The sequence below is a fragment of the Paramormyrops kingsleyae genome, chromosome 5 (genome assembly GCF_048594095.1).
Source record: "Paramormyrops kingsleyae isolate MSU_618 chromosome 5, PKINGS_0.4, whole genome shotgun sequence".
Classification (NCBI taxonomy): domain Eukaryota; kingdom Metazoa; phylum Chordata; class Actinopteri; order Osteoglossiformes; family Mormyridae; genus Paramormyrops; species Paramormyrops kingsleyae.
Window position 1 is genome coordinate 39827012 of NC_132801.1, and position 24144 is coordinate 39851155.

A 24144-nucleotide genomic window follows, 5' to 3' on the forward strand; every position below is an offset into this window, starting at 1 on the left:
GTCTGCTCACTCATTTATCCATTCATTCATTTGGCGCTTCAGTCAATCGTGTCGCTAGAGGGCGCTGTTTTCCAGCAGGAGGTTTGATCGCATTCCGGAAGTGACGTCAAATTCTGAAGCAGGCAGCCGAAATGGCGCTGGACGGGCTGGATCATGTAAGTGTTAAAAATCTGAGTTTAACGTTTATATTATATTTTCTGACGGTCGTACATGTTCCTGCGGGTACATTATCGATGTTTGTCTTAATATTTTGATTATACTTTGATTACATACACGCATGTTTGCTATGTTTAAGCGGTTATTGTACCGGTTTGCTGTCTCATTGTACCGGACTTGTTAACTACAGCTGCTGTTGAGGAGCAGCATCGCCAGTTATATGGCCTGCTAACATAAAACGTGCTTGACAATCAGTGGGAACAGAATATAATTAAAAGCGACAGGACATGGATATCTTGTTCCACTGCTTCTGGGTGTTTTGTCGAATTTTGCTTGCGGTTTGCAAGCTTATTTAACGTCAACATTTTGTTATCTAGCTAGCTAACATTACGATAGACCTAGTAAAATTAACTTCAGCAGTATATTTCAGTTAAAGCTGCTAATATTGCATGTTTCCATTCAGCTTATACATCAATGTTGCATTCGAGTCTTATTTACTTAATTTAAATTCTATTTTCAGATGGAGACCGAAGATATCAAAGGGGGCTCTGGTCTTAGGCAGTATTATCTGTCCAAAATAGAGGAGCTTCAGGTGAGAAATCCACAAGGAGAATAACTATACCGCGTTTTAGCGAAGAACCCGTGAATAACTCCTGTTTGTTTGTAGCTGACGGTGAATGATAAGAGCCAGAATCTTCGGCGTCTGCAGGCACAGAGGAATGAGCTCAACGCCAAAGGTAGACCTGCTCTCTGCTGCCATGTATAGTGCTTTTTTATACATGGTGATTTATGCATATATTCCCACTGTGTGTCCTCAGTGGAAAAATGCTTGTGTGTAATAATCACTGGTCTCAATGCCTTTCAGTGCGTCTCCTGCGTGAGGAGCTGCAGCTGCTGCAGGAGCAGGGTTCCTATGTAGGGGAGGTGGTGAGGGCCATGGACAAGAAGAAGGTGCTGGTTAAGGTAATAAGCCCATCTAGCCCAGCTCCACCTTTACTTCTTTGTGAAAGTGATGGTGTTGAGCTCATTTTGACTGCTTGTCTTGCTCTGTTTCCAGGTGCATCCGGAGGGGAAGTTTGTTGTGGATGTGGATAAGAACATTGACATAAATGATGTGAGTGTTGTTTCACTGCTCATTATTTTTTTCCTCCAAATATTTAATTTGTGTTTATATTTTAATTTGACTTTTACATTAAGAAAAACATCTGGTTTATAATAAGTGGAAATTTACTTATGATTTCAGCTTTTATGTGCAGTTTAGGCAAGATATACTTGATTTTACATTCACCCCTAAATTAACTGAAGAAGGAAAAATGAATCCTGTATTACAGTTTTTTCCAGTCGCTAACAAGCGTTTGTCCAAACAGTTGTCACATTTTCAAAACTCTAAACACAAGTAGCACAGCATCGGTCTGTTGCGGCCATACCAGTCACAAATTTCATGTCGTTTTCACACAATATGCAGTCAGTCGACACATATCTACAATGCTTACATTTTCTTAACAGACAAGCTATACCTCCCAACAAAATTATGGATCGTTTTTGTAGTATTTACGAATGTTAACACACAACATCCCACAATAGCAAAAACAATATTCCAAACCTTAGATACAGTATAAAACCTCTGCTTCTGCAATGATATCAGTTCAAAAACAACACATCAGCTCAAAAATAAGCTGGCAATTACAGTTTTTTCCAGTTTTATTTTTTCCCCCAGTCTTTCCCCCTTTCATCTGAGCTTTTTTGTTGCTGTTTTTCGTGTGTCCGCTCAGTGTATTTTGTGTGTCCGCTCAGTGTATTTTGTGTGTCCGCTCAGTGTATTTTGTGTGTCCGCTCAGTGTATTTTGTGTGTCCGCTCAGTGTATTTTGTGTGTCCGCTCAGTGTATTTTGTGTGTTCGCTCTTGTATGTTTCATGAATATTTTGTTCACTGTAAGCAATACAGAAAAACTTGTACACAGTAAAGGAAAAAAAAAACTGATTTGCTTTTTCCTGGAATGATTTAGAATGTGAACATTAGATGTGGACATACATGCAGTTCCCAACCAAAAAATATAGTGTAAAAACGGTGGATTGCATGTCTTGCATACAGTTACCTGTAAAAATGAAACAAAGTCTATGTAGTTTTTGTAATGCCAAAGATTGCCAGTATTTTGAAACCTGGTGCACTTTGATTGACTGCATGTACCTTGTGAACTGAAAACATGCGTTATTGTTTGACAGAATAATTTCATTTTGAGTCAGATTTCCAGTGTTTTGGTAAAGTTAGTGTGTGCAGAGAAAGATGTGTTCTATTTTGAAATGAAGTGCTAGTATATGTTTAACAAAATGTATTTTTGAGAAGAAAATTATCCATTTGGCCAATTGTGTTTTGTAGGTGTGAGTCTGTGTTAAGAGTTTAGAAAAAGTATCTGAAGTATGGGTAAGCGCTTGTTAGCGACTGGAAAAAACTGTAAGTTACTCACTAGTAAGAATGAAAGTCATTTGTACAGTGGCAAGAGTAAACAAATTGGTTTTGTTGGACAGAAAGATTAATGACTTATGATATCAATTTGAAAATGTGGATTTTGGGGCAATTTCAATTTTAACAGAATGCTTTAATTTGACATTGGTGAAAAACATTAAGGAAAACAAGAAAACCTTTTAAATGCTCTAACCATCTTTGACAATGCATTTCTCAAAATTAATGTAGCAATTTAAAAAAATATTCTGATGAAGTTGGTCAAAACTTTTGAAAATGTATTTACATCTCTGAATGCTAGTAGGCAACAAAAAGAGATGGATAATTGATTACGCGTGTTGCGCAGGTCACTCCAAACTGCCGTGTGGCCCTTCGCAATGACAGTTACACCCTACACAAGATCCTTCCTAACAAAGTGGATCCCCTGGTATCTCTGATGATGGTGGAGAAAGTACCAGACTCCACCTATGAGATGATTGGAGGCCTGGACAAGCAGATCAAGGAGATCAAGGAGGTGATCGAGCTGCCAGTCAAGCACCCAGAGCTCTTTGAGGCCCTTGGAATTGCACAACCCAAGGTTTGTGACAAGCAAGAGTGCAGGGGTCACCTTGAACTTCAGTTCACATTAGTCAATGCTGTGTGTACGCAGTCTCTATAAGTATACACCTGTAGAGTATATTCGTAGGTTATATTCTATAAAAGTTGATTTTCTTTATTCACCCATCCCAGGGAGTGCTTCTCTATGGCCCTCCAGGGACTGGGAAGACCCTGCTGGCTCGGGCAGTAGCCCATCACACTGACTGCACCTTCATCAGGGTGTCTGGCTCAGAGCTGGTGCAGAAGTTCATTGGAGAGGGTGAGTTTGAGAACATTCTCTGTGCTTTTGCAATCTTAGTATTAGGAATATACTGATATTTGATCTGATGCCATGCTTATGTACTCTTACTTATCCTTGTAATGATGCAGGTTATGCCACAAGCAATTGCTCTGACTACACAGGAAGTACGCTTTTTCCTATAAAATGGCAAAAGAATGCAGTCAATGTAACTTAATTTTATTAGCATTTAAAAGTGTAATCTATTGCTAATTGAACCACAGGTCTGATCGTTTCATGGTAGTTGCTTTCAACATATATATCAATTTTCCCTTTGAAGCTAGGATATACACAGCCGATAGACGCCCACTGTCGCCTTGTATCACTGGAACTCTATGGAAGATTCAAGTGCAATTTGTCTAAATGGAGAACAGATGAAAGCGTATTAGTCAATGTGCCTCGGTGATATCTTTTCAGAGCCCGCCTGGACACAGTGCTTCACTGGGAGTTTGAGAGCTTCATGCATAGTTTTTGCTTAGACAATGTTGATTGGACAGAGACTTGCAGCCAGATATTTATACCAGTCTGGAAGCCAGGCTTCTCTGCATGGTGTTTGGGGGATACCGTAACAAGTCAGGATAAACTAGGGCTGTCACAGTGAAGGAATTTCTCTTGGTGTGATTTAGGGTGGCTCAACATGGCAATATGTTGTATCCCTGCCATTTTGTGTGTGTTTTTGCAAATTAAATTTATTTCCCCTCTTGGTGCTGTGTGTTACAATTAAAATATTGCATATTTTTTTGACATTGCCCAGCCGAAATTGGTATTATGAGTACCAGATAACAAGCTTGAGTACTTAAACTTGGTATTGGTGCATTAGTAGCTGAAGTCAGTAAAGTATGACATATGTATGATTTTGACACAATTTGCATTTTGAAATGGCTTATCCAAGTGAGGGCATAACTCATGCAGTTTGCAGTAATCTCTACTTGTGGAGACCTCTGGTGCTTATGATGCACGTGCTGCTGTTGTGTGAGCGCAGGGGCCCGGATGGTGCGGGAGCTCTTTGTCATGGCCCGGGAGCACGCACCCTCCATAATCTTCATGGACGAGATCGATTCCATTGGCTCCTCACGCCTTGAGGGAGGCTCTGGTGGAGACAGCGAGGTGCAGAGGACTATGCTGGAGCTACTCAACCAGCTGGACGGCTTTGAGGCCACCAAGAACATCAAGGTACTCGTGGGTTTTGTGTCTGCCGTGCCCAGTGGGAGTGTGAGCACAGCTAAGTGGCTGCTGAGGTCCCTACAACTGCCCGCCCCCCTAGTCCCCCCACCCCCCAAATGACAACTAAGTAAATCAGATTTTGCTTTGGGTCCCGAAATGGCTTTTGCCAGCCCTGGGTCAGTAGATCAAATACCATTAAGGTTGGTGAATGGGGGAAGTCATTAATGCTCTGTTTGTTCATGGTTTTGAACCTGGCATCAGAGTTTATTCTGCAGAACTGATCTCTTTATTTGAATTCAAATCAGCATTATTTTGCACTTTATTTCCCATGTTTTCTTAAATAGCCATCAGATTTGTCTGTTTTTACTGAAGCATATATGACCTCTGAGTAAATTTTTTTGTATTCTAAAGGTCATCATGGCCACCAACCGCATCGACATCCTGGACTCTGCCCTTCTCAGACCTGGTCGCATCGACAGGAAGATAGAATTCCCTCCCCCCAATGAAGAGGTGACATTTGAATTTTAAGTTTGCAGCTGTTCTCTACCAATTGATACAGTTCAGTAGTTGGTGGAAGCTGTTAACAGTAACTCTGGAGATACAATATTCCTCACTGTCTATAGGTGTAGACACAGATTAATAGTATTGATGTGTGAATGGTGATTGGATTTGTCTGTAAGCTTCTGAGTGACGTGTCCTATGGCCCTTCCCTGCAGGCTCGTTTGGACATCCTGAAGATCCATTCCCGCAAGATGAATCTGACCCGTGGAATCAATCTGCGTAAGATCGCTGAGCTGATGCCTGGAGCCTCTGGAGCGGAGGTCAAGGTGAGCAGCCGTGCGGCAGTGTGGATCAGCCTCTTATTGCCTGCCCCCCCAAGATGTGATATTTGTACTCACAATACAAAAGCAGATGGGCACATGCTTACTGTGATATTGCAGTTTCCAGCTTAGATATTCCAGATAAAATTACATTTACCTAAAATTAAATCACAGATCACAAATGTAGCTACAAAGGGAACTGATTCAGTTGAATGCCAGTTAGCAGTGTGTATCACCTGTAAGAGGTCTGATAGAGGGCACTTGATACGTGAGCTTTCAGTGACCTGAGGCAGCTACAGTGTCAGTGCCCAAATTTCAGGTTTGCGTTTTGCCTCAAAAATGATGACAGCATTTGCCAAACATGGGAAAAATACACTGGTGATGAAGACCAAAGCTCACTCACAGGGATGGATGGAGTGCTGCGATAGGACACACAAATATGGCCTGAGTTACTGAAGAACCAAATCATGTTCCCCAGTCTCAGCAAAAAACAGCTTTGTGAAGCTCACGGCATCCAGGGCTCCTGTCTCATGCACAGAGAGGCATGACCTGCTGTAAGAAGCACAAGACCAGGACCTCTGAAAAGCAGAGGAAAAGTAATATGGTCTGGCTTTCTTCAAACATGCATGAAAGTCAAAGGATGCCTTCAGCCCAGAGTGTTTAGTGGAATGGAAAGTCATCTCATGATCATGGTCTGATGATGCTCTGGATGGGCATTACAGCCAGAGAATGAGGCTGTTCTGCAGGTGCAAACATCCTTCATGTTCCCATATCCCAAGATAATTCCCAAATTTGAATGGTTTGTTGAAGAGTAGGATGTAATCTAATAAATTCCATGGCTTCTCCAGTCAGTCACATTTAGACATTTCTACCACTTTCATGCAGTAAAGTACTGGATTCTGCTTGAATGATCCAGTATCTAAGTTCAGGACTGAAGTTCTTCTGTAGGAAAAGTAGGTGCTTGATATTACCATCATTGTTAAGTGTTTCTGATACATTGCCTTGCTAGAGTATTCACCCCCCTTGGCATTTTTCATGTTTTTTTTGCCTCACAACCTAGAATTAAAATGGATTGTTTGACAGTTTGCACCATTTCATTTACAGAATATGCCTACAGCTTTGAAGATGTATTTCTTTTTTTATTGTGAAGCAAACAACAAATAGGACAAAATAACAGAAAACTTCATAATTCTTCACCTCCCCTAAAGTCAGTACTTCGTAGAGCCACCTTTTGTGGCAATTACAGCTGCAAGTCGCTTTGGCTCTATGAGCTTGCCACATCTAGCCACTGGGATTTTTGCCCATTCCTCAAGGCAAAACTGTTCCAGTTCCTTCATGTTGGATGGGTTTCGCTTGTGAACAGCAATCTTCAAGTCTGACCACAGATTCTCAATTTGATTGAGGTCTGGACTTTGACTAGGCCATTCCAACACATTTAAATGTTTCCCCTTAAACCATTGAAGTGTTGCTTTAGCACAGGGGTGGCCAATCTTATCCGCAAAGGGCCGGTGTGTATGCAGGTTTTTGGGATAACCTGTAGGTCAGCTGTTCAAACCCAGCTGTGAGGACTCTTCAGCCAATCAGTTCTCTAATTAGTAATTTAATTAGGGAGTTGCAGCGAAAACCCACACACACAGTGGCCCTTTGCGGACAAGATTGGCCACCCCTGCTTTAGCAGTATGCTTCGGGTCATTATCCTGCTGGAAGGTGAACCTCCGTCCCAGTTTCAAATCACAGGCAGACTGACACAGGTTTTGCTCAAGAATATCCCTGTATTTAGCACCATCCATCTTTCCCAGTCCCTGCTGCTGAAAAACATCCCCACAGCATGATGCTCCCACCACCATGTTTCACTGTGGCGATGATGTTCTGGGGGTGATGGGATGTGTTAGTTTTGTGCCACACATATCATTTTCCTTGGTGGCCGAAAAGTTCAATTTTAGTCTCATATGACCAGGGCACCTTCCTCCATACATTTGGGGAGTCGCCCACATGCCTTTTGGCAAACTCAAAACGTGCCTTCTTATTTTTAACGCTAAGTAATGGCTTTTTTCTGGCCTCTCTTCCATAAAGCCCAGCTCTATGGAGTGTACGGCTTATTGTGGTCCTATGGACAGATACTCCAGTCTCTGCTGTGGAACTCTGCAACTCCTTCAGGGTTACCTATGGTCTCTGTGCTGCCTCTCTGATTAATGCCCTCCTTGCCCAGTCTGTGAGTTTTGGTGGGCAGCCCTCTCTTGGCAGGTTTGTTGTGGTACCATGTCCATTTGAAGATGATGGATTTAATGGTTCCCCGGGGGATCATCAAAGATTTGGATATTTTTTTATAACCCAACCCTGACTTGTACTTCACTATAACTTTGTCCCTGACTTGTTTGGAGAGCTCCTTGGTCTTCATGGTGTGATGCCTCCTGCTTAGTGGTGTTGCAGCCTCTGGGGCCTTTCAGAAAAGGTGTGTTTATACTGACAGATCATGTGACACTTAGATTGCACACAGGTGACTTCATTTCACTAATTATGTGACTTTTGAAGGTAATTGGTTGCACCAGGACTTTTTAGGGGCTTTGTGGCAAAGGGGGTGAATACATACGCACATGCCAATTTTCAGTTTATTTTTTTATTCTTTATATATTTTTTTTTCTCTTTTCATTTCACCAACTTTGACTATTTTGTGCAGATCCATCACACAATCAGATTAAGAAACATTTTAATTCCATGTTGTGAGGCTGCAAAACATGAAAAATGCCAAGGGGGGGTGAATACTTTTGCAAGGCACTGTATGTTGGGCACCCTGTCTACCTTCCCAGGCACAAGCGACACAATGCACTGTGCCAATAGAGCTAGTTCATAATGCTGAAAAGGTTCATACAGTAGAATTTCTGAACAGCCCTTGTGTGATATCTGTGGCCTTTTTTTGTCCCTGGTACTTCAGCATCATTTCTTGTTGTTGATGACACTATTTAGCTGTATTGTCTTACTGCCGCTTTGCATTCAGACGTACTTGGCAGGTTAGAGACAAACTGAGCTGGTGACCCTGTGATAAACTCCCTGGCTCGTATGCTTGTTTGTAGATTTTTGGCCCATAGGACAGAGGTCAGATTAACATCTGTTCATGCTGTGCCCCTTCATTAATATATAGAAGATCATTCATTTAGACATGCAGCTGGAGGTGGAAGATTGTGTTCTTGATTCAATGGAGCTAATGCTGTTTTCCTACTGCATACAGGGTGTCTGTACGGAGGCTGGCATGTACGCTCTGAGAGAGAGGAGAGTGCATGTCACCCAGGAGGATTTCGAGATGGCCGTTGCAAAGGCAAGCTGTCTATTGTTGATCACATTTCTGTTGAAGTGGTCATATCCACCCTTGATCTTTTTTTTCCGATTTTAAACGATGTGTTACCAGTCAAAGAGAAAAGTCATATTTTGTCTTTCAACAGGTGATGCAGAAGGACAGTGAGAAGAACATGTCTATTAAGAAGCTCTGGAAGTAAACTCCAAGAAACCAAGAACTGTATATTATTTTCTAGTATTCTTTAGGATTGGACTGTACTTGTTCTGCTCTATAAATAAATGGTGTAAATCCCTAAGACTGTCCGTACAATCTTTGACGATATAAACATTTGAACAAAAGACTGAGGTGGCGTTCTACTTGTGTCCTTGAGGATGTACATAACCCCACCTCTGTGGGCTTGGATTTTTAAGTCTCTTAATCTGTATTGCTTTATTAATGCAAATTACCTATTTTAAATGTGTGGTTACTGGGAATTGTGCTAGTTAAAAATTTATAAGACCTGTTTGGTCTTTGTTTTCAGTTGACAATGCAGTTATTAAAAGTATTGTTCAAGTATAATCTAATGTTCTTATGTAATCAGTACATCTTGTCAATTTTTTTAATCATTACATTTAAAAAATATTCATTATCTGTATGTCCACACAGATTAAATGTCATTTTTCTAAGCAGTACTTTGATAACTGAACTTGCATCAGTGTTTTGTGGACATTTTATTTCCTAAGATAACAGAACCTATATTTGATTCCCCCCTTATAAATCATGGAGCCAGGAATAATCTCATCCCTGCCCTTTCTGAACATAAATTCTTGGTGTTTGTATCCTTCAACTCAGCCCATAAATTAAAACCCTTTGTAATTATTTCTACCCCTCTTAAGCTTGCGATGGGGTGACGTTCTGATAAACCCACCATAAATTGAAAATACAGTAGTACCTCAGTTCTCGAACTCAGAACTTGAATTTCTTAAAAGTCGAACCAACCTGTTCAAATTTTAATTTTAAAATTAATAGTATATGATCTATAATTCTTCCTTTGTCACGTAATCCTTATCCAGCACAGCTCCCATTTAGTTCCTTTGTCCAGTTTGAACCAGTTTCCTTTTCCCAGCTGCAGGGCACTGTTTTAGAAATGAAACTCTCTTTGTGCCCCATAGATATTCTACCTGTATACTTCTTTAAAGAAATACTGCCTCCCATTGCCCCCACTGTATGGACCATTATAAATACCTCTCTAGCGAATGACTGTGACTTGTTTTAAACATGGAGTGGTTCAACCATTGCTACAAAAGCATAACCTAGACCCCCCCCCAACTGACTCTCAGGTAAAGGAAAGCTGGAAAAATATCAGTTCTCGGCCCTTGAGGACCGTGATTTGAATAGTCCTGACCTAGACCAAACACTTCCAAATAGTCATTGACCCATTTTGAAACAAATCACAAAAAATCACAAATCACAGGTTTCCAGTTACCTTGAACAATATTTCGTTACTGATAAATTTCAATCTGATTTCATAGCATAGTACTGAATCAGCCTTACACAGTGACAAATGATTTATTGCTCTCTATTGTCAGTGGATCATCTGTTTTAATTCTACTTGATCCGAGTGTGGCTTTTGATACTGATGATCATTGATAGTGTTAGTTATGCTGTAGGTATCCGGGGAACAGCCTTAAAATGGTTTTGATCTTATTTGGAAGGAAGGTCTTTTTCAGTCAGTACAGGTAAAGATATTTCACCCACAGTTCCTTTTCAGTGTGGGGTGCCACAAGGATCTATTTCAAGCTCTCACCACATTACTCTGTAAAAGCTTCCTCTAGGCTTCTATCATGAAGCTTGTTAAACAAATAAATGCTGTTATTTTTTCTTCTTCAATTAAGGACAATAGCCAGGCTTACCTTTCAGTTAAAGATCTGGAGACAGTTACTTACACTTTTATCTCAACCCAATTATATTACTGCACTTCTCTGTACCTTGGCTTGCCACTAGCATCTTCATCTGAGCTACAGTTTGTTCAAAATGCTCTTAAGAAAAGGGACTGAATATTACCTGTATTGGCTGCATTATATTGACTCTCTGCTCTGTTAACTGAGTTTAAAGTTTTATCATTTGTTTTTAAGGCATAGGTCCCCAGTACATCTCAGAGCTTACTGAGCTTTATACTACTTCTCTTCATCTTCGATCAGCCAATTATCAATTTCTCTGCATTCCACAGGGATGCATGAAATCTAAAGTTGACTAGGCCTTTGTCATTGATACACAGCATATATATATAACTGAAGCTGATGTTTTGCAAAGCCTAGCTTAGCTCAAAATAAATAAATCACAGGGCCCTGATGGCATCTTACCTATAGTGTTAAAAGAGAAGAGGGGTATTATTTGCCGACCCTTAACATTACTGTTTCAAAAATCCTTATCTGAATGTGTGGTACCTTCTGATTGGAAGCATGCCAACATAACGCCCATTTTCAAAAAAGGGGATAGAAGTAATTTGTCAAACTATAGGCCAATCAGTCTAACTTGTATAACTGGTAAAGTTATGGAGGCTATAATCAAAGAGAAAATGGTAGATTACCTGGACTCAAATAACATCTTGAGGGATAGCCAGCATGGATTTAGGAGAGGTAGATCCTGTTTAACAAATCTGTTGGAGTTTTTTGAGGAAGCTACTCAGGAAGAATAGTCTTCCTGATAACGTAGTGCAAGCTGAATCCTTGGGTTCCTTTAAATCAGAGCTTGATAAGATTTTAACAACTCTGAGCTATTAGTTAAGTTCTCCCCAAGCGAGCTCGATGGGCCGAATGGCCTCCTCTCGTTTGTATAGTTCTTATGTTCTTATTGATACGCCCTGGTAGTGGGATGCCCTACTATTGATACATTTAAATTTTGTTTAAAAACCAGCTTTTACTGTCTAGCCTTAGGTTCTGTTTACCTTAATTAGATTAATAATTATTTGTTATGTGTTTTAATATTGTCATATTTTGATGTACAGCACTTTGGCACAACATATGTTGTTTTTAATATGGTATATAAATAAAAATAATTTGACCTGACTTGAGAGTAGCTGATGTGAGCGGTTTCCTGGGACCGGCTCTGCATGACCTTGCTCTGGGTAAGTGCTGATAGAAGCTGCTCAGATGGTCAGTGTTTGTACCTTAATTAATGCAAATGAATCAAATCATGCTGAAATATTATGCATACAAATGTTAGGGTCCAAGATTGTGTATTTTGATTTGGTCAAGTACTTGCAAAACATACGATGATTTTTTTGGAATTATCAAGAAGTCTTAACAAATATCACAGTATGCACTTATATAATTATTATAAATATCCATAAAGCTTTCCATATACATCATCACTGAGATTCTGATCACCATGAGCATATTAATGACCAAAGACCTTTTAATACAAAATTAAGTATTAATAAGAAATATTACATATCTATCTTCTTCAAAATGAAACCATCACAATCCCTTTATCAGATGTCATGCGCCTCAAAAAATAAGTTAAAATATTTGTTCAGATCACATTTAAAACAAGTAATACTGGAATTCACATTACAAGTCAGTATTGCTGTTTGTTTCATTTTACAGTTATGCATTTATGTTCAAGTCACAATCTAACTCTAACGCACTGTTTGTGGAGAACCTCCCCGCCAGATCTGCATGAATACAGCTTGTTTGCTTTCACGTTAGAGAACACAGCACATGCACTCTCTTCTCGGCCAGGCCTCCAGAAAGGCAGACAGATTGGGAAGCACTATGTGGTCCGTGTCGGATTTCAGTTTCTCCTCAGAGGCTCAGAAGTGAAAGGAAATCTCAGATAACTTCAAATGAATCCACAGAAATGGGTTCTGTACCACCTCCCTGATGGTAGCAAAACAACATCACCTTCACGACAACTACAATGGAGATGTAAAGACTGCAGTAGCTAGATTTCCATCGCCTCAGTTTCTTGCTTCTGCTACTGGGACAGGACAGGTCTGTTTAATGTTTGTTTATACCTTCTTCGGAACCCAGGGAACACAGTGAAGATTACATAAAATCACGACTCATTCCAGCAGCATCACTGAGAGAACAAATAACACAATACAAATGGATTAACAAATGGCAGCAAATCAGAACAGTTATGTGAAATAAGAAATGGAAATAATGGAGTCCTAAAAAACTAAGCACAAGAGCGACTGACAGAACTGTTCTGTCATATATGACATCACCAATTGAGCACACACAACCAGGGAATATTGTCAAATCACCACAGACATCTTTGCCACAAAACACACAGTCAGGTGTCACACAGCCAAAGAACCGCTGCTGTTAGATCTTCAGAGCTGGGCTGTATTCACTATGCTTGAACCCTCATAGCCCAATGATAGATTGAGTTGTCAGTGGCTACTTCTTTCAGCCAGGTTTCATTAGAGTCACTGGGAATGATGGAGATGTGACTGGCAAAGGGAGCAGGAGAGGTGGTGCAATGTCATACCTGGGCCTGCATTTAGCAACTAGGTCTTCACCCAGCTTACAGGCACCCACTGCGGCTCACGCTCCAGCCGCTCCAGAATAATCCGTAACTCTGCGCAGGCACTGGCTGAGTCTTCCTTGACCAGGATCCGGTCCACCAGGTGGCCATACTGCTGGTCGATCAGCTGTGCTGACTGACGCATCTCCTGAAGGTCATCCTTAGCAGGAAAGAGACAGATTATTCTAAGAGTCTTAAGTAATAAAGGGTGAGTTTCTCAAAGCCTTCTTAATGCTACGTCATTAGTAAGTTCTGTGTTAAAAGGTAGAACTTACGAACGACGCAGTGTTAAGAAGGCTTCGGCAAACTCACCCAAAGTCACATATAGAACATGGGGTGGTATGTGGTTTTGTGGGTGGGCTCTGTGCCCATGACTTGAAGGACGCCAGTTGAAATCCTGTGGCTGGGACAGTAATTTCACTGCTAATTGCTCCAGGACCTGTCTGACGCTGCTTTCTCAAATGTACATTGCTATGGGTAAATGTGTCTGCTAAATGTATATAATGTAATATACAGCATAATCAAATTCTTACCATGAGACAAAACATAAAGCAGCACAAAAGACAACTCAAAGATGTTGAATGATTTATCCTGCTTAGGAAGATGTTTTTATTCATTTATTTAATTAAACAATTTAAGGGTTGACAGATACACTCACATAAAGGAATTATTAGGAACACCATACTAATATGGTGTTTGACCCCCTTTCGCCTTCAGAACTGCCTTAATTCTATGTGGCATTGATTCAACAAGGTGCTAGTGGCCCATATTGATAGGATAGCATCTTGCAGTTGATGGAGATTTGTGGGATGTACATCCAGGGCACGAAGCTCCCGTTCCACCACATCCCAAAGGTGCTCTATTGGGTTGATATCTGGTGACTGTGGGGGCCATTGTAGTACAGTGAACTCATTGTCATGTTCAAGAAACCAATTTGAAATGATTCGAGCTTTGTGACATGGTGCATTATCCTGCTGGAAGTAGCCATCAGAGGATGGGTACATGGTGGTCATAAAGGGATGGACATGGTCAGAAACAATGCTCAGGTAGGCCGTGGCATTTAAACGATGCCCAATTGGCACTAAGGGGCCTAAAGTGTGCCAAGAAAACATCCCCCACACCATTACACCACCACCACCAGCCTGCACAGTGGTAACAAGGCATGATGGATCCATGTTCTCAATCTGTTTAAGCCAAATTCTGACTCTACCATTTGAATGTCTCAACAGAAATCGAGACTCATCAGACCAGGCAACATTTTTCCAGTCTTCAACTGTCCAATTTTGGTGAGCTCGTGCAAATTGTAGCCTCTTTTTCCTATTTGTAGTGGAGATGAGTGGTACCCGGTGGGGTCTTCTGCTGTTGTAGCCCATCCGTCTCAAGGTTGTGCGTGTTGTGGCTTCACAAATGCTTTGCTGCATACCTCGGTTGTAACGAGTGGTTATTTCAGTCAAAGTTGCTCTTCTATCAGCTTGAATCAGTCGGCCCATTCTCCTCTGACCTCTAGCATCAACAAGGCATTTTCGCCCACAGGACTGCCGCATACTGGATGTTATTCCCTTTGCACACCATTCTTTGTAAACCCTAGAAATGGTTGTGCGTGAAAATCCCAGTAACTGAGCAGATTGTGAAATACTCAGACCGGCCCGTCTGGCACCAACAACCATGCCACGCTCAAAATTGCTTAAATCACCTTTCTTTCCCATTCTGACATTCAGTTTGGAGTTCAGGAGATTGCCTTGACCAGGACCACACCCCTAAATGCATTGAAGCAACTGCCCTGTGATTGGTTGATTAGATAATTGCATTAATGAGAAATTGAACAGGTGTTCCTAATAATCCTTTAGGTGAGTATATATTGATTTACACAGTTAGATGTTTTCATTCTAAGCCAGAGTAGGGCAAACTATGGCCTACAAGCTGGATCCGGCCCACCAATCAGCTTTAACCAGCCCATTAAGCAAAAAATGAATCAAACATTTATTTATTGTTTTTGTTTATTGTATTTGGTGATTATATAGTCATCTATGCCCCTAGATGGCGCACAGTGCATTGTGGATCGATGCTGAATTATCAGTCCTTTCAGTCTTAATGTTTCTGTTTTGAGAATAGATTGTAATGTCAAAGTAGTGATATTTTATCAGTTTGTCAGTCTTATTATACATAAAGAACAGTGGGAGAAGAAAGGTGCAGTTAGAGACTGAACCAATGGAAAGAAAATAGCTTTGTGTGGAGTTATTTTACAAGATAATATGTAAAATTGTTATGTCTGGCAAAGTACATTCTGAAAGCCCAGTACTTTGTACAACACTGTTCTGGTATTTTCAAATATATTTTGGGTTTACTGTGGTATTTTGAGATCTTGGCAATAAAATTAGCTGAATGAGGTAGGGATGCTCCATGCTCTAGAATTTTACTAACAAACTCAAAATACTATAGTATACCATATTACCTTAGTACCGTCCAAGCATATCATAGTGCATTTTGAAATTAGACAATTCTCATTAACTACTAATTTAATATTCTTAGCTAGCTGACATATTTAAAGGTGAAATATTGTTAAGCATCTGTAGCAGATCTGATTATTTAAGCTATTGCACAACTTTGTACTGCTAGCTACACTACCTACCTGAGTACACTGCAGCGATTACTTTATCATCTATTAGGGTATGAAGTTGCATGATTCGGCTTCTTGGCTGTTAGCATGAGGTGGTCTACCTGATAATGAATGTAAGCAAATCTATGGGCTGTACAATGCTGGGTTACAGGCCACTATATAAAACATAACGACGTACCAATTTTTATGAAACATTTTTTACTCTGTTTTAGGAAACAAAACTCTGCAGTTTTTTTTTATGTAGTATATGTTAAAAAAAATCAGTCTAAAGTTTACCACTTCTGTTTTTTCCATGAGCTTTGCATGCGCTCTCCGAGCCCTTGACAGTCATTTTCGTCCTTGCTGTTGGAGATACTCATACACAGTCTGGTACGTTCGTGAGAAATTTAACAAACATGAGTGGAGGAGAAAAGCAAATAAGAACTGGTCACAGAAAGACATTTGTCTTTCACTGCATAGAAATATTTTGGTCTTCACAGAGAGGATATTCAGCAAAAGCAAGTTCTTTGTTGGCACAGCTTTGCGTCTGTTGGCACAACTCACAGCATCTCTACCAATTTATTTTGGGTAAATTTCTCACCTCTTTTTGTTTTATAAATATCACAATATTCATTGTAAAAAATCCAAATATTACATTCTGAATTTTTTCCAATATCGTTCAGCTCTATTTCCATATATTGCACACAAGATAGCAATACCAGCCTTCGTACTTGATCAAATGCGATCGAAAAGAAAATCAGGGATATTGCCCATAGCTACACCATGCCAGACTCGCACATGTCAATCCCTTAGCAAAATGTGTGTGCAGCTAGTTAAATATATAATAAGTAACTAATGTGTCGAACGTAATTTGAGTAAGCTATGTTTAAACTGATATTTAAAAATTGATTTTTAACTCTCTCTTCTTGAACTGGATTTTTTGCCTAATCCATTTATGTTAGACTGTCTGTAACAGAAGTGGCCCACCTTACTATTAAATAAATTTACTTGGACCTTACGCCAAAAAGTTTGCCCACCTCTGCTCAATCTGTTTGGGTCGAATCGTTTGCTCAAACATATGGCAGCAGAGCCCTGAACTGAGCAACCTTGTGGCTTCCACGCCAGTCTCACCGTGACACGGCCAGGCTCTCCTTGCCCCGGCGATGTGGCAGCACTGCGGCGACGCTGGCCCTCTGGGATCCGGGGCCTCACGAAAATCACATAGGGCCTAAACTCTGGCATGCGCAGAATCTTCAAAGCCTAAGAGACAGAGATCAGGACTGCGATTGGTGGGGTTCTGGAGATGTTCACTAAGGTTTTCACAGTTTGCTATTGAAATGTATTATTTATATTATCATTAGTCTTAGTCTTAGTGTCGGTGGTGGCTGAGTGTGGTACTGCAGCCTCATAGCTCATTCCCACCCTCCGTCTATATGTCTATGTGTCCGAGTTTGCAAGCTTCCTCTGGTATCCTTCCATAGTCCAAAGCCATGCACTTTGGCCAATGTAGCTGGGAGTCTCTAAATTGCCCATGGTGTGTACCCTGTGACGGGTTGGTGCCCTGGCGGGTTATTCTCTGCCTTGTGCCTATAGCTTCCAGGATAGGCTCCAGAACGCAGTGACCCTCCTTAGGACAAGCAGTATAGAAAATGGATGGATGGGGGGAAAATGAATGGATTAGCCTCAGAGGCGCATTGCCTTTGTGACTGCCATAGCCGTCTGCACAGACTTGATCTGTATTATAGGATGAGGACAATTTTGCTCCCGATATGGATGCGAGCGTACCCACTCCCTCCTTCCAAAAATTATACCGATGTACTCAGCACAGGCACCTCCCACCTAGAAAGACATGGCCCAAGCCCTCCACTGTGAGTGCCTGGATGACTCAGCCCAGCAACATGGGTGGATTTATGCTGCAGGAATAAATAATACTCAAGGTTGTGGCTCTGTATCTCAGTATGCACACACATGTCACAAAGTACTATTGAGTGCGAGGGAAAAGCCAATGATGATGCTAAATGTTTCAGTGTCACCAACACTCAAAAGGGGGCAAAGGGAAGTAACATTTGCTAGCTCTCTTTAGCAGCACAGTAAGGGACCAGTCATCAGACAGGCCATTTGTGTTATGGTGGTGACTCATCTAGGTCATGAGGAAGGATGTGAAACTGAATCAAAAAGTCATAACACCAAGCTGCTCTGCATCCTCAGTGGGATAAGGTACGTTTTACAAAAACATGGATTAACAAAAAAAAAAAAATGTCATTAGTCAATGGAGATGATCAACCAAATAAAATTAATGACATTAAAGTTTTTAGGTGAGTTACACTTACCTCTGGCTGTACATCCACCAAACAGAGCTTATTCCTGGCCAGTACACTGCGAATCGCCTCCATACTTGTGCCATATAGGTTTTCCTTGTATTCGCCATGCTCAATAAATCTAGGCAGAACAATGTAGCCCCAGAACTGTGATGCAGGACAGACGTTTCACAGCACAACAGAACTGGATCCACTAACATACAATGTAATGTCATCAGAAGTTAGAGAATTCATAGATTAGTAAAGCCAGCTCACTTATTGCTCTGTACGTCTGCCTCGAAGGCCTGTTTAGAGACAAAGTGATACTCCACCCCTTCCTTCTCATGGCTTTTCTTAGGCCTGGTTGTGTCTGGGGAGAATATAAAAGCAAAAGCAGGATTAGAGGATTCCTTCACAGTGTTTTGCAAGTGGCTATTGTGTGTGTGTGTGTGTATGAACCACACCACAACCTTTTAATGGCTGCATAGATAGATTCATATATATTTTTTAACAATATTCTTTTGATAGCAAACTGACATAAATATTACCATAATGAAATCCACAGTCAAAACCAAATGCAACTTTTCCAGCATTGACTAAGTTTCTCTGTAAATGGATATGTGAATCAACCTCCAGTAATCAACCTTTATTACCATAATTTAAATGTGTAAAAACAATTCTAGACTGGTACATAAACCTTTTTTGTACTTTATAAATTTGAAAGTCATAATTCTTCCTGTTAAATGGGACTGTACTCAAAAGCTTTCATTTATTTTCTCATAAAGACTATGAGAACATTTGCACCTCCTGCTTTTGCCCTCAAATTGAGAGGATTTTCTAGGGAACAGTATGGGTACATTTTGATGGTGATGCAGCGATTTCCAGAAATGTCTTTTTTTTATAATTGCTATCCTCCTGCCAACTCGAGAGTGAACAAACGATGTAAAGCGAAGGACACACAGAGTAAACAGCCTCTGTCTCACTGTCACAGCCTTCACTGATTGGTACATATGGGCTTTGGTACAGATCCCACGATGCAGGCCCTGCGGTGTGGATCCCGCAGTGCAGGCAGATACTCACGCGGCACGGCCACTCCATAGCGCTGGGGGTTCTCCGCAACCACCTTCTGCTTCAGCTCATTGATCCGTGCGCCCAGGGAACCTGCAGGGGTTCACAGAGTCTGCTCCAGACCATCTGCTCTCAAACTGACCCAGTGTCTGAGCGTTACGCTGCTGTCAGAGGGAATTGACTATCTTTTGGTACCAAACAAGACAGCACTTTAACCTTAGCTTTAATGCCATCTTTCAGTAGCAGACCAACTCAAATCTTAGCCCAAAATACCACATTGTAGCAGGTAGGAAGAGCCTTGTGTATCAGTTCTGCGTGGCTGAATTCCAGACTGAGAACTCACAGAGTCATGAGTAGTAACAGAATAGGAAACCATAAATTTTTAATTTTCAAAGGCAAGTAGTTCTTGTTTGCATAGTTCATAATATGCACTCAGAGGCCACTTTATTAGGTACACCCATTCAGCTGCTAATTGAAGCAAATACCAAATCAGGCAATCTATAAAATCATGCAGATACAGATCAGGAGCATCAGTTAATGTTCACATTAAACACCAGAATGGGGGGGAATAAAGGTGATCTAACTGACTTTGAATGAGGCAGAGTTATTGTCTCCAGAAGGGCTTATATTTCAGAAACTGCTGGTCTACTGAGATTTTGACGTACAACCAGCTTTAGGATTTATAGAGAATCAGTTGAAAAAGAAAAAAATATCTAATGAGTAGCAGTTCTCTGCGTGAAAATGCCTTGTTGATGGCAGAGATCAGAGAATAATGGCCAGCCTGGTTTAAGCAGATAGAAAGGCAACAGCAACTCAACTCAAAACGTTTTTCATATAAAAATAACAAACAATGTGACAGACATGAGATCAATTTAAGGTGAAATTGTTTATAAGCAGATAAAACAAAATAGCACTGCTAGTGATGTCTGAACCCTTTCCATTGCTGCTTATATCCACATTAGATCAGCAAAGTGTGCAGAATGGAGGGAATTCGTCTTTCCTACTCTTCAAAATGATCATGTTCTGATTTTGAATGAGAGCGTCCAATGCCAATAATAATAATAATGTGAGAATCAATGCTGAAATTTGGGGTGTTTCTCAATACCAAGAACACAAAGATCGTACTTGTGGTCTTGGCAAGACCAGTCTTGGTAACTTGCCTCCCAAGAACGAACTTAGGGTGCAATGAATCATGGGATTGGTCTAGTTCGGTGAGGATGCAACTGATGTATCCTTGATATTTGGGACAGGGTAAGAACAACATTTGGGGATTTTTACCATTCACTGTACTTCTGTTCTTAATATTGGAACTGGTCTTCGGCAATGGAAGATGACATAAAACGGGTACATGAGAACACAAGTACAGTCAAGTATGCATATTGAGAAACAATCACTGATTCTGTTTATCCAAACTCTAATGTAAAAGTAACAGTTTTTACCTGGCAATTTAAATGTTCATATTATTACAGGGAGCAGAACATGAACTACTACTGGGCAGGACTGCCCATGGGAGGGGTGAAAGAGGAAGGGGTTCATGGAGCCATCGATCCGCCGGCACCCAAACCCACCCCCAGCAAAAATTGTTATTGTTAGTGTAATGTAATTCTTAGGGTTAGGCCTGCATTAAATGTCAAGGTGGAGATAGTTAGCAGATGCCCGTGTGTCCATCTCACCAATGAGCACCACCAGACGGGGCCTGTCACCATGACGCCGCTGGTCCCGCATCACCTCTTCATAGGTCAGGAACTCCGGCTCGGCAGACTCTGGGGGGCGGGATTCTCCATGGCGGTCCTTGCGGCTCAGACGGAAGCTTCTCCTAAGGCCAGCTTAAGGACAGAAAACAGTTGCCGACACATGATGAACTAAAGGCTATATGATATACGATATACTGTATAGAGAGAGGTTTACAGAGATCATTGTGATTTATAACTAGACAAAAATGTACTGGACTGCTATTTACTTTTTTTAAATTTTTTAAATAACTCTATGCTGAAGCAGAACTTACTGGATTAAAAAATTATTAATAAAAACCAGTGATATGTTGTGCAACTGATTAACAAATATAAACAATTTGACCAATTCTCATATGAAACACATTGAAATGTGAGAAAAACCTAGGAAATAAACTGAAAACCGGTATTTTCTACAGCCACGAGAGTCTGGAAAACACTCTGGTGGTGCTGGAGAAGGTGAATGACAGTACCTGTGTAAAACTCCCAGGAAAGAGCTTCTCTACAGGAACGTGGGACTCTTTTACACTTTGGAGAAACTGTAACTATCATTAGAGCATCACACAGCTAGGAGTACGCCTCTAAATGGAAAAGGGGCAGGCATGCTGGATGGACCGTGCAACAGGCCTGAGGCAGGGGCCCCTGGGGGCTCTTGGCAGAGGCAGAAGCTCCCAGAGACACAAGCAGAGTGGTCATGGATGGTCAGAAGAGAGCTGGCAGTGGTACAGGTGTGGGCGAGGCTCTTTGGGCTGTAGACATATTGTCAAAACTCACCTCTCATACCATACAAGTGATTTAGGGAAACAGTTGCAACCCTGCTGGTGTCTTTTTTCCATGCCTTTTTAGGGAGATCTGCAGCATTCCTCTATCAAAATAAGCTTAATATGAAGCCTCCCATTGAAACAGAGCTCAGTGGATTTAATGCGGGTTCGCCTTATAAATCCACAATTACATATGTTATGCTGATGCTGATAAATTTACTCCCCACCATGACTGGATTTCCAGTGTCAAGTGCAATGTTGCAAATGTGCTGTAAGCATCAGAGTAGTGCCCGTCAGATGTCTGAATTGTGGCCAAAAGCAGGCAAGCGTCTGCATGAATCCCAGCAGTATTCAGCTCATGTTATTGTTACATCATGTGAACAGTCCCCAGGGCTATGTCTCAGACATCTTGGTGGCATAAAAAGGATTTTGATTGGTCAGAAAGGAGGAGCAAGGTGGACATTATGCCCCTGTTTTGAATGGCAGTGAAAAAGACCATTTTTTTTGATAAAACAGTTTTTTAGTTTGGAAATTAAGGTGCAATACTGCCAAATGTTACGGAAGTGACAATAAGTGACACATTCATTCCACTGTATAATAATTTCTGCTTCTCTAATTAAAAATTAATGACAGTAACGCAATTATTGCTTTTGGCATAAAACATGTATTTTTCATGAGCCAGGTAAAAACATTGTTACAGACAGTGAATTCTGCCTTCGACTTTTAGTCTGAGTCAAATTACCTTATATAGTTAGTGCTGGGGTATGTTGTACTGATATACTACATACTGTACATGCCAAATCCCCCCAGCTGCAGACATCACCCCCCTCAACTATTTACAACTCCCCCATAAAGCAGCCTGTTTGTGCCATTACAGCTGTGATCTGCATGTGAACTGAGACGATACGCATGATGCATGCTCTCACCTATGTACTGTCCATTGAAATAGCCCTCACAGTCACAGTCCTCTGCAGGAAGGCAAGGGAGGGGGGACAGGGGGAGAGCAGAGGGTAAGAAACCACAAGGACACGCCGAAGCATTGGGAGACGAGAGTGGAGGGCCACCGACTCTGGGAATGCTATGGGAAGAGGAGCAGGAGAAGAGCAGGGGCCTGAGACACAGCTGGGGGCATGGAGGGGGGCTCAAGGACCGGGAGGCAAGCACAATGAGATCCGCTGCAGCCTGTATCAACAGAGGTGGGACTCTCATAGCAGATTAACTCAAGCTGCAATCTGAGGAAATACTGTACAGCCTCAGCATCAAGAGGGGAAGTGTGAGTGTCAGTCGCCTGGACAATGTCAAGGAGCCTGCGACAGGTCTGACAATTCGGGGTGTGACAATTCCTGCTCAATTCACCTCATCACCAACCCTCAGTCATGTGTTTTAGTTTTGCACTTCTATGCATTTATAGCATTTTTCAATACGTATAAAGCCAGATGCACTCAGCAAATTAATTATTAAAACGTTAGCTAGTAGTTTAACTTCATTTTTCTGATTGCTAAATGCTATTTTTAAGGCTAATTACATCACTGAAAACAATTGACTAAAAGCAAGTTTCACAATAACTTGACAAAAGAAAAGTCAAAAGACAAAATGATGAAATAAGAAGAAGATGGGAAGAAAAAAGGCAGCCAAGGACATAGTGATACAGATTATAAAGGAGCAAGGATAAAATATGCAAAATGCCATAAAGCATGAAGAAAGAAAAGACTATCGTAATAACGGGAGGTGTCTAAGGACAGTGACATGAGACCTTAACTGCCAGGTTTTCTGACATTCACTTCCCCACCCGGAACGTGCAGGAGGGGACGGGCATATCTATTCCAGTCTTGTTCCCAGACAGCCGGAGGGATTACAAACCATGGCTGTGCCGAATCCCCCAGGGGCCAATGTGGGCCTGGCTGAGAGAGGCTTGCAAAGCTAGCAAACTCAGTGCCAAACAAGAGAGAGGAGCGGAAAAAAAAGAATCTCTGATGTCACACTTAGTGATCAATTACCTTCTTTGTTAGAATTATGTTAATGAGCCAGATATTGCATTGCGAGATCCAGGAGAATTATGCCTATGCTGTGCATTTTAACACTGAACATGAATGAGAAACAATGGCATGACTGGTGGATGACACACCTACCTTTGTCACAAGCTTGGTCGTCTGAGGTTGGCGGTAAGGGAGCAGTACAAAAAGTGAGGAGAAACACGTCACTCACACTCACACCTAACAGACAAGGCCTGTGCACAAAGCGCCCTCTAGCTTTACCCAGTGCTGGCCTGCCAAGTCGCAGGTGCAGACCGCTCATGATCTCATCTGGCCACTCTCACGAGGTCAGTCACTACCGAGTCAGTACCATTGCTCTGAGTAATCAACATAATATAGCGCAGGGAATCTGTCCTTCTATGATGTCACAGGTTTAAGTC

At 41.3% G+C, this 24144-nt stretch overlaps 2 protein-coding genes across 5 annotated transcripts in view; one reads left to right on the forward strand and one right to left on the reverse strand.

The window, feature by feature from the left end:
• Positions 1-9062, forward strand: psmc5 (proteasome 26S subunit, ATPase 5). 2 transcript variants are annotated; one of them, XM_023793712.2, is made up of 12 exons: positions 1-155; positions 677-748; positions 824-893; positions 1022-1119; positions 1214-1270; positions 2963-3193; positions 3346-3472; positions 4473-4663; positions 5066-5164; positions 5371-5481; positions 8702-8788; positions 8913-9062. In XM_023793712.2, the coding sequence occupies exons 1-12, from the start codon at positions 132-134 to the stop codon at positions 8964-8966; spliced, it is 1221 nt and encodes a 406-aa protein (XP_023649480.1). In that variant the 5' UTR covers positions 1-131; the 3' UTR covers positions 8967-9062. The 2 variants fall into 2 exon arrangements, with proteins under 2 accessions (XP_023649480.1, XP_023649481.1); XM_023793713.2 differs by lacking the exon at positions 1-155 and adding an exon at positions 200-222.
• Positions 9063-11967: 2905 nt separating this feature from the next.
• The window catches only part of LOC111834428 (MAGUK p55 subfamily member 3-like), a 40105-nt gene continuing 27928 nt past the window's right edge, over positions 11968-24144 (reverse strand). For all 3 annotated transcript variants that reach the window (XM_072712732.1, XM_072712733.1, XM_072712734.1), the window contains exons 12-19: positions 23861-23881; positions 22658-22699; positions 20914-21066; positions 19253-19333; positions 18449-18542; positions 18206-18314; positions 17007-17135; positions 11968-13439 (exon numbers count right to left, since the gene is read on the reverse strand). In XM_072712732.1, the coding sequence (XP_072568833.1) occupies positions 13263-13439; positions 17007-17135; positions 18206-18314; positions 18449-18542; positions 19253-19333; positions 20914-21066; positions 22658-22699; positions 23861-23881 (806 nt within the window). In that variant the 3' untranslated portion in view covers positions 11968-13262. The remainder of the gene's footprint in view (positions 13440-17006; positions 17136-18205; positions 18315-18448; positions 18543-19252; positions 19334-20913; positions 21067-22657; positions 22700-23860; positions 23882-24144) is intronic.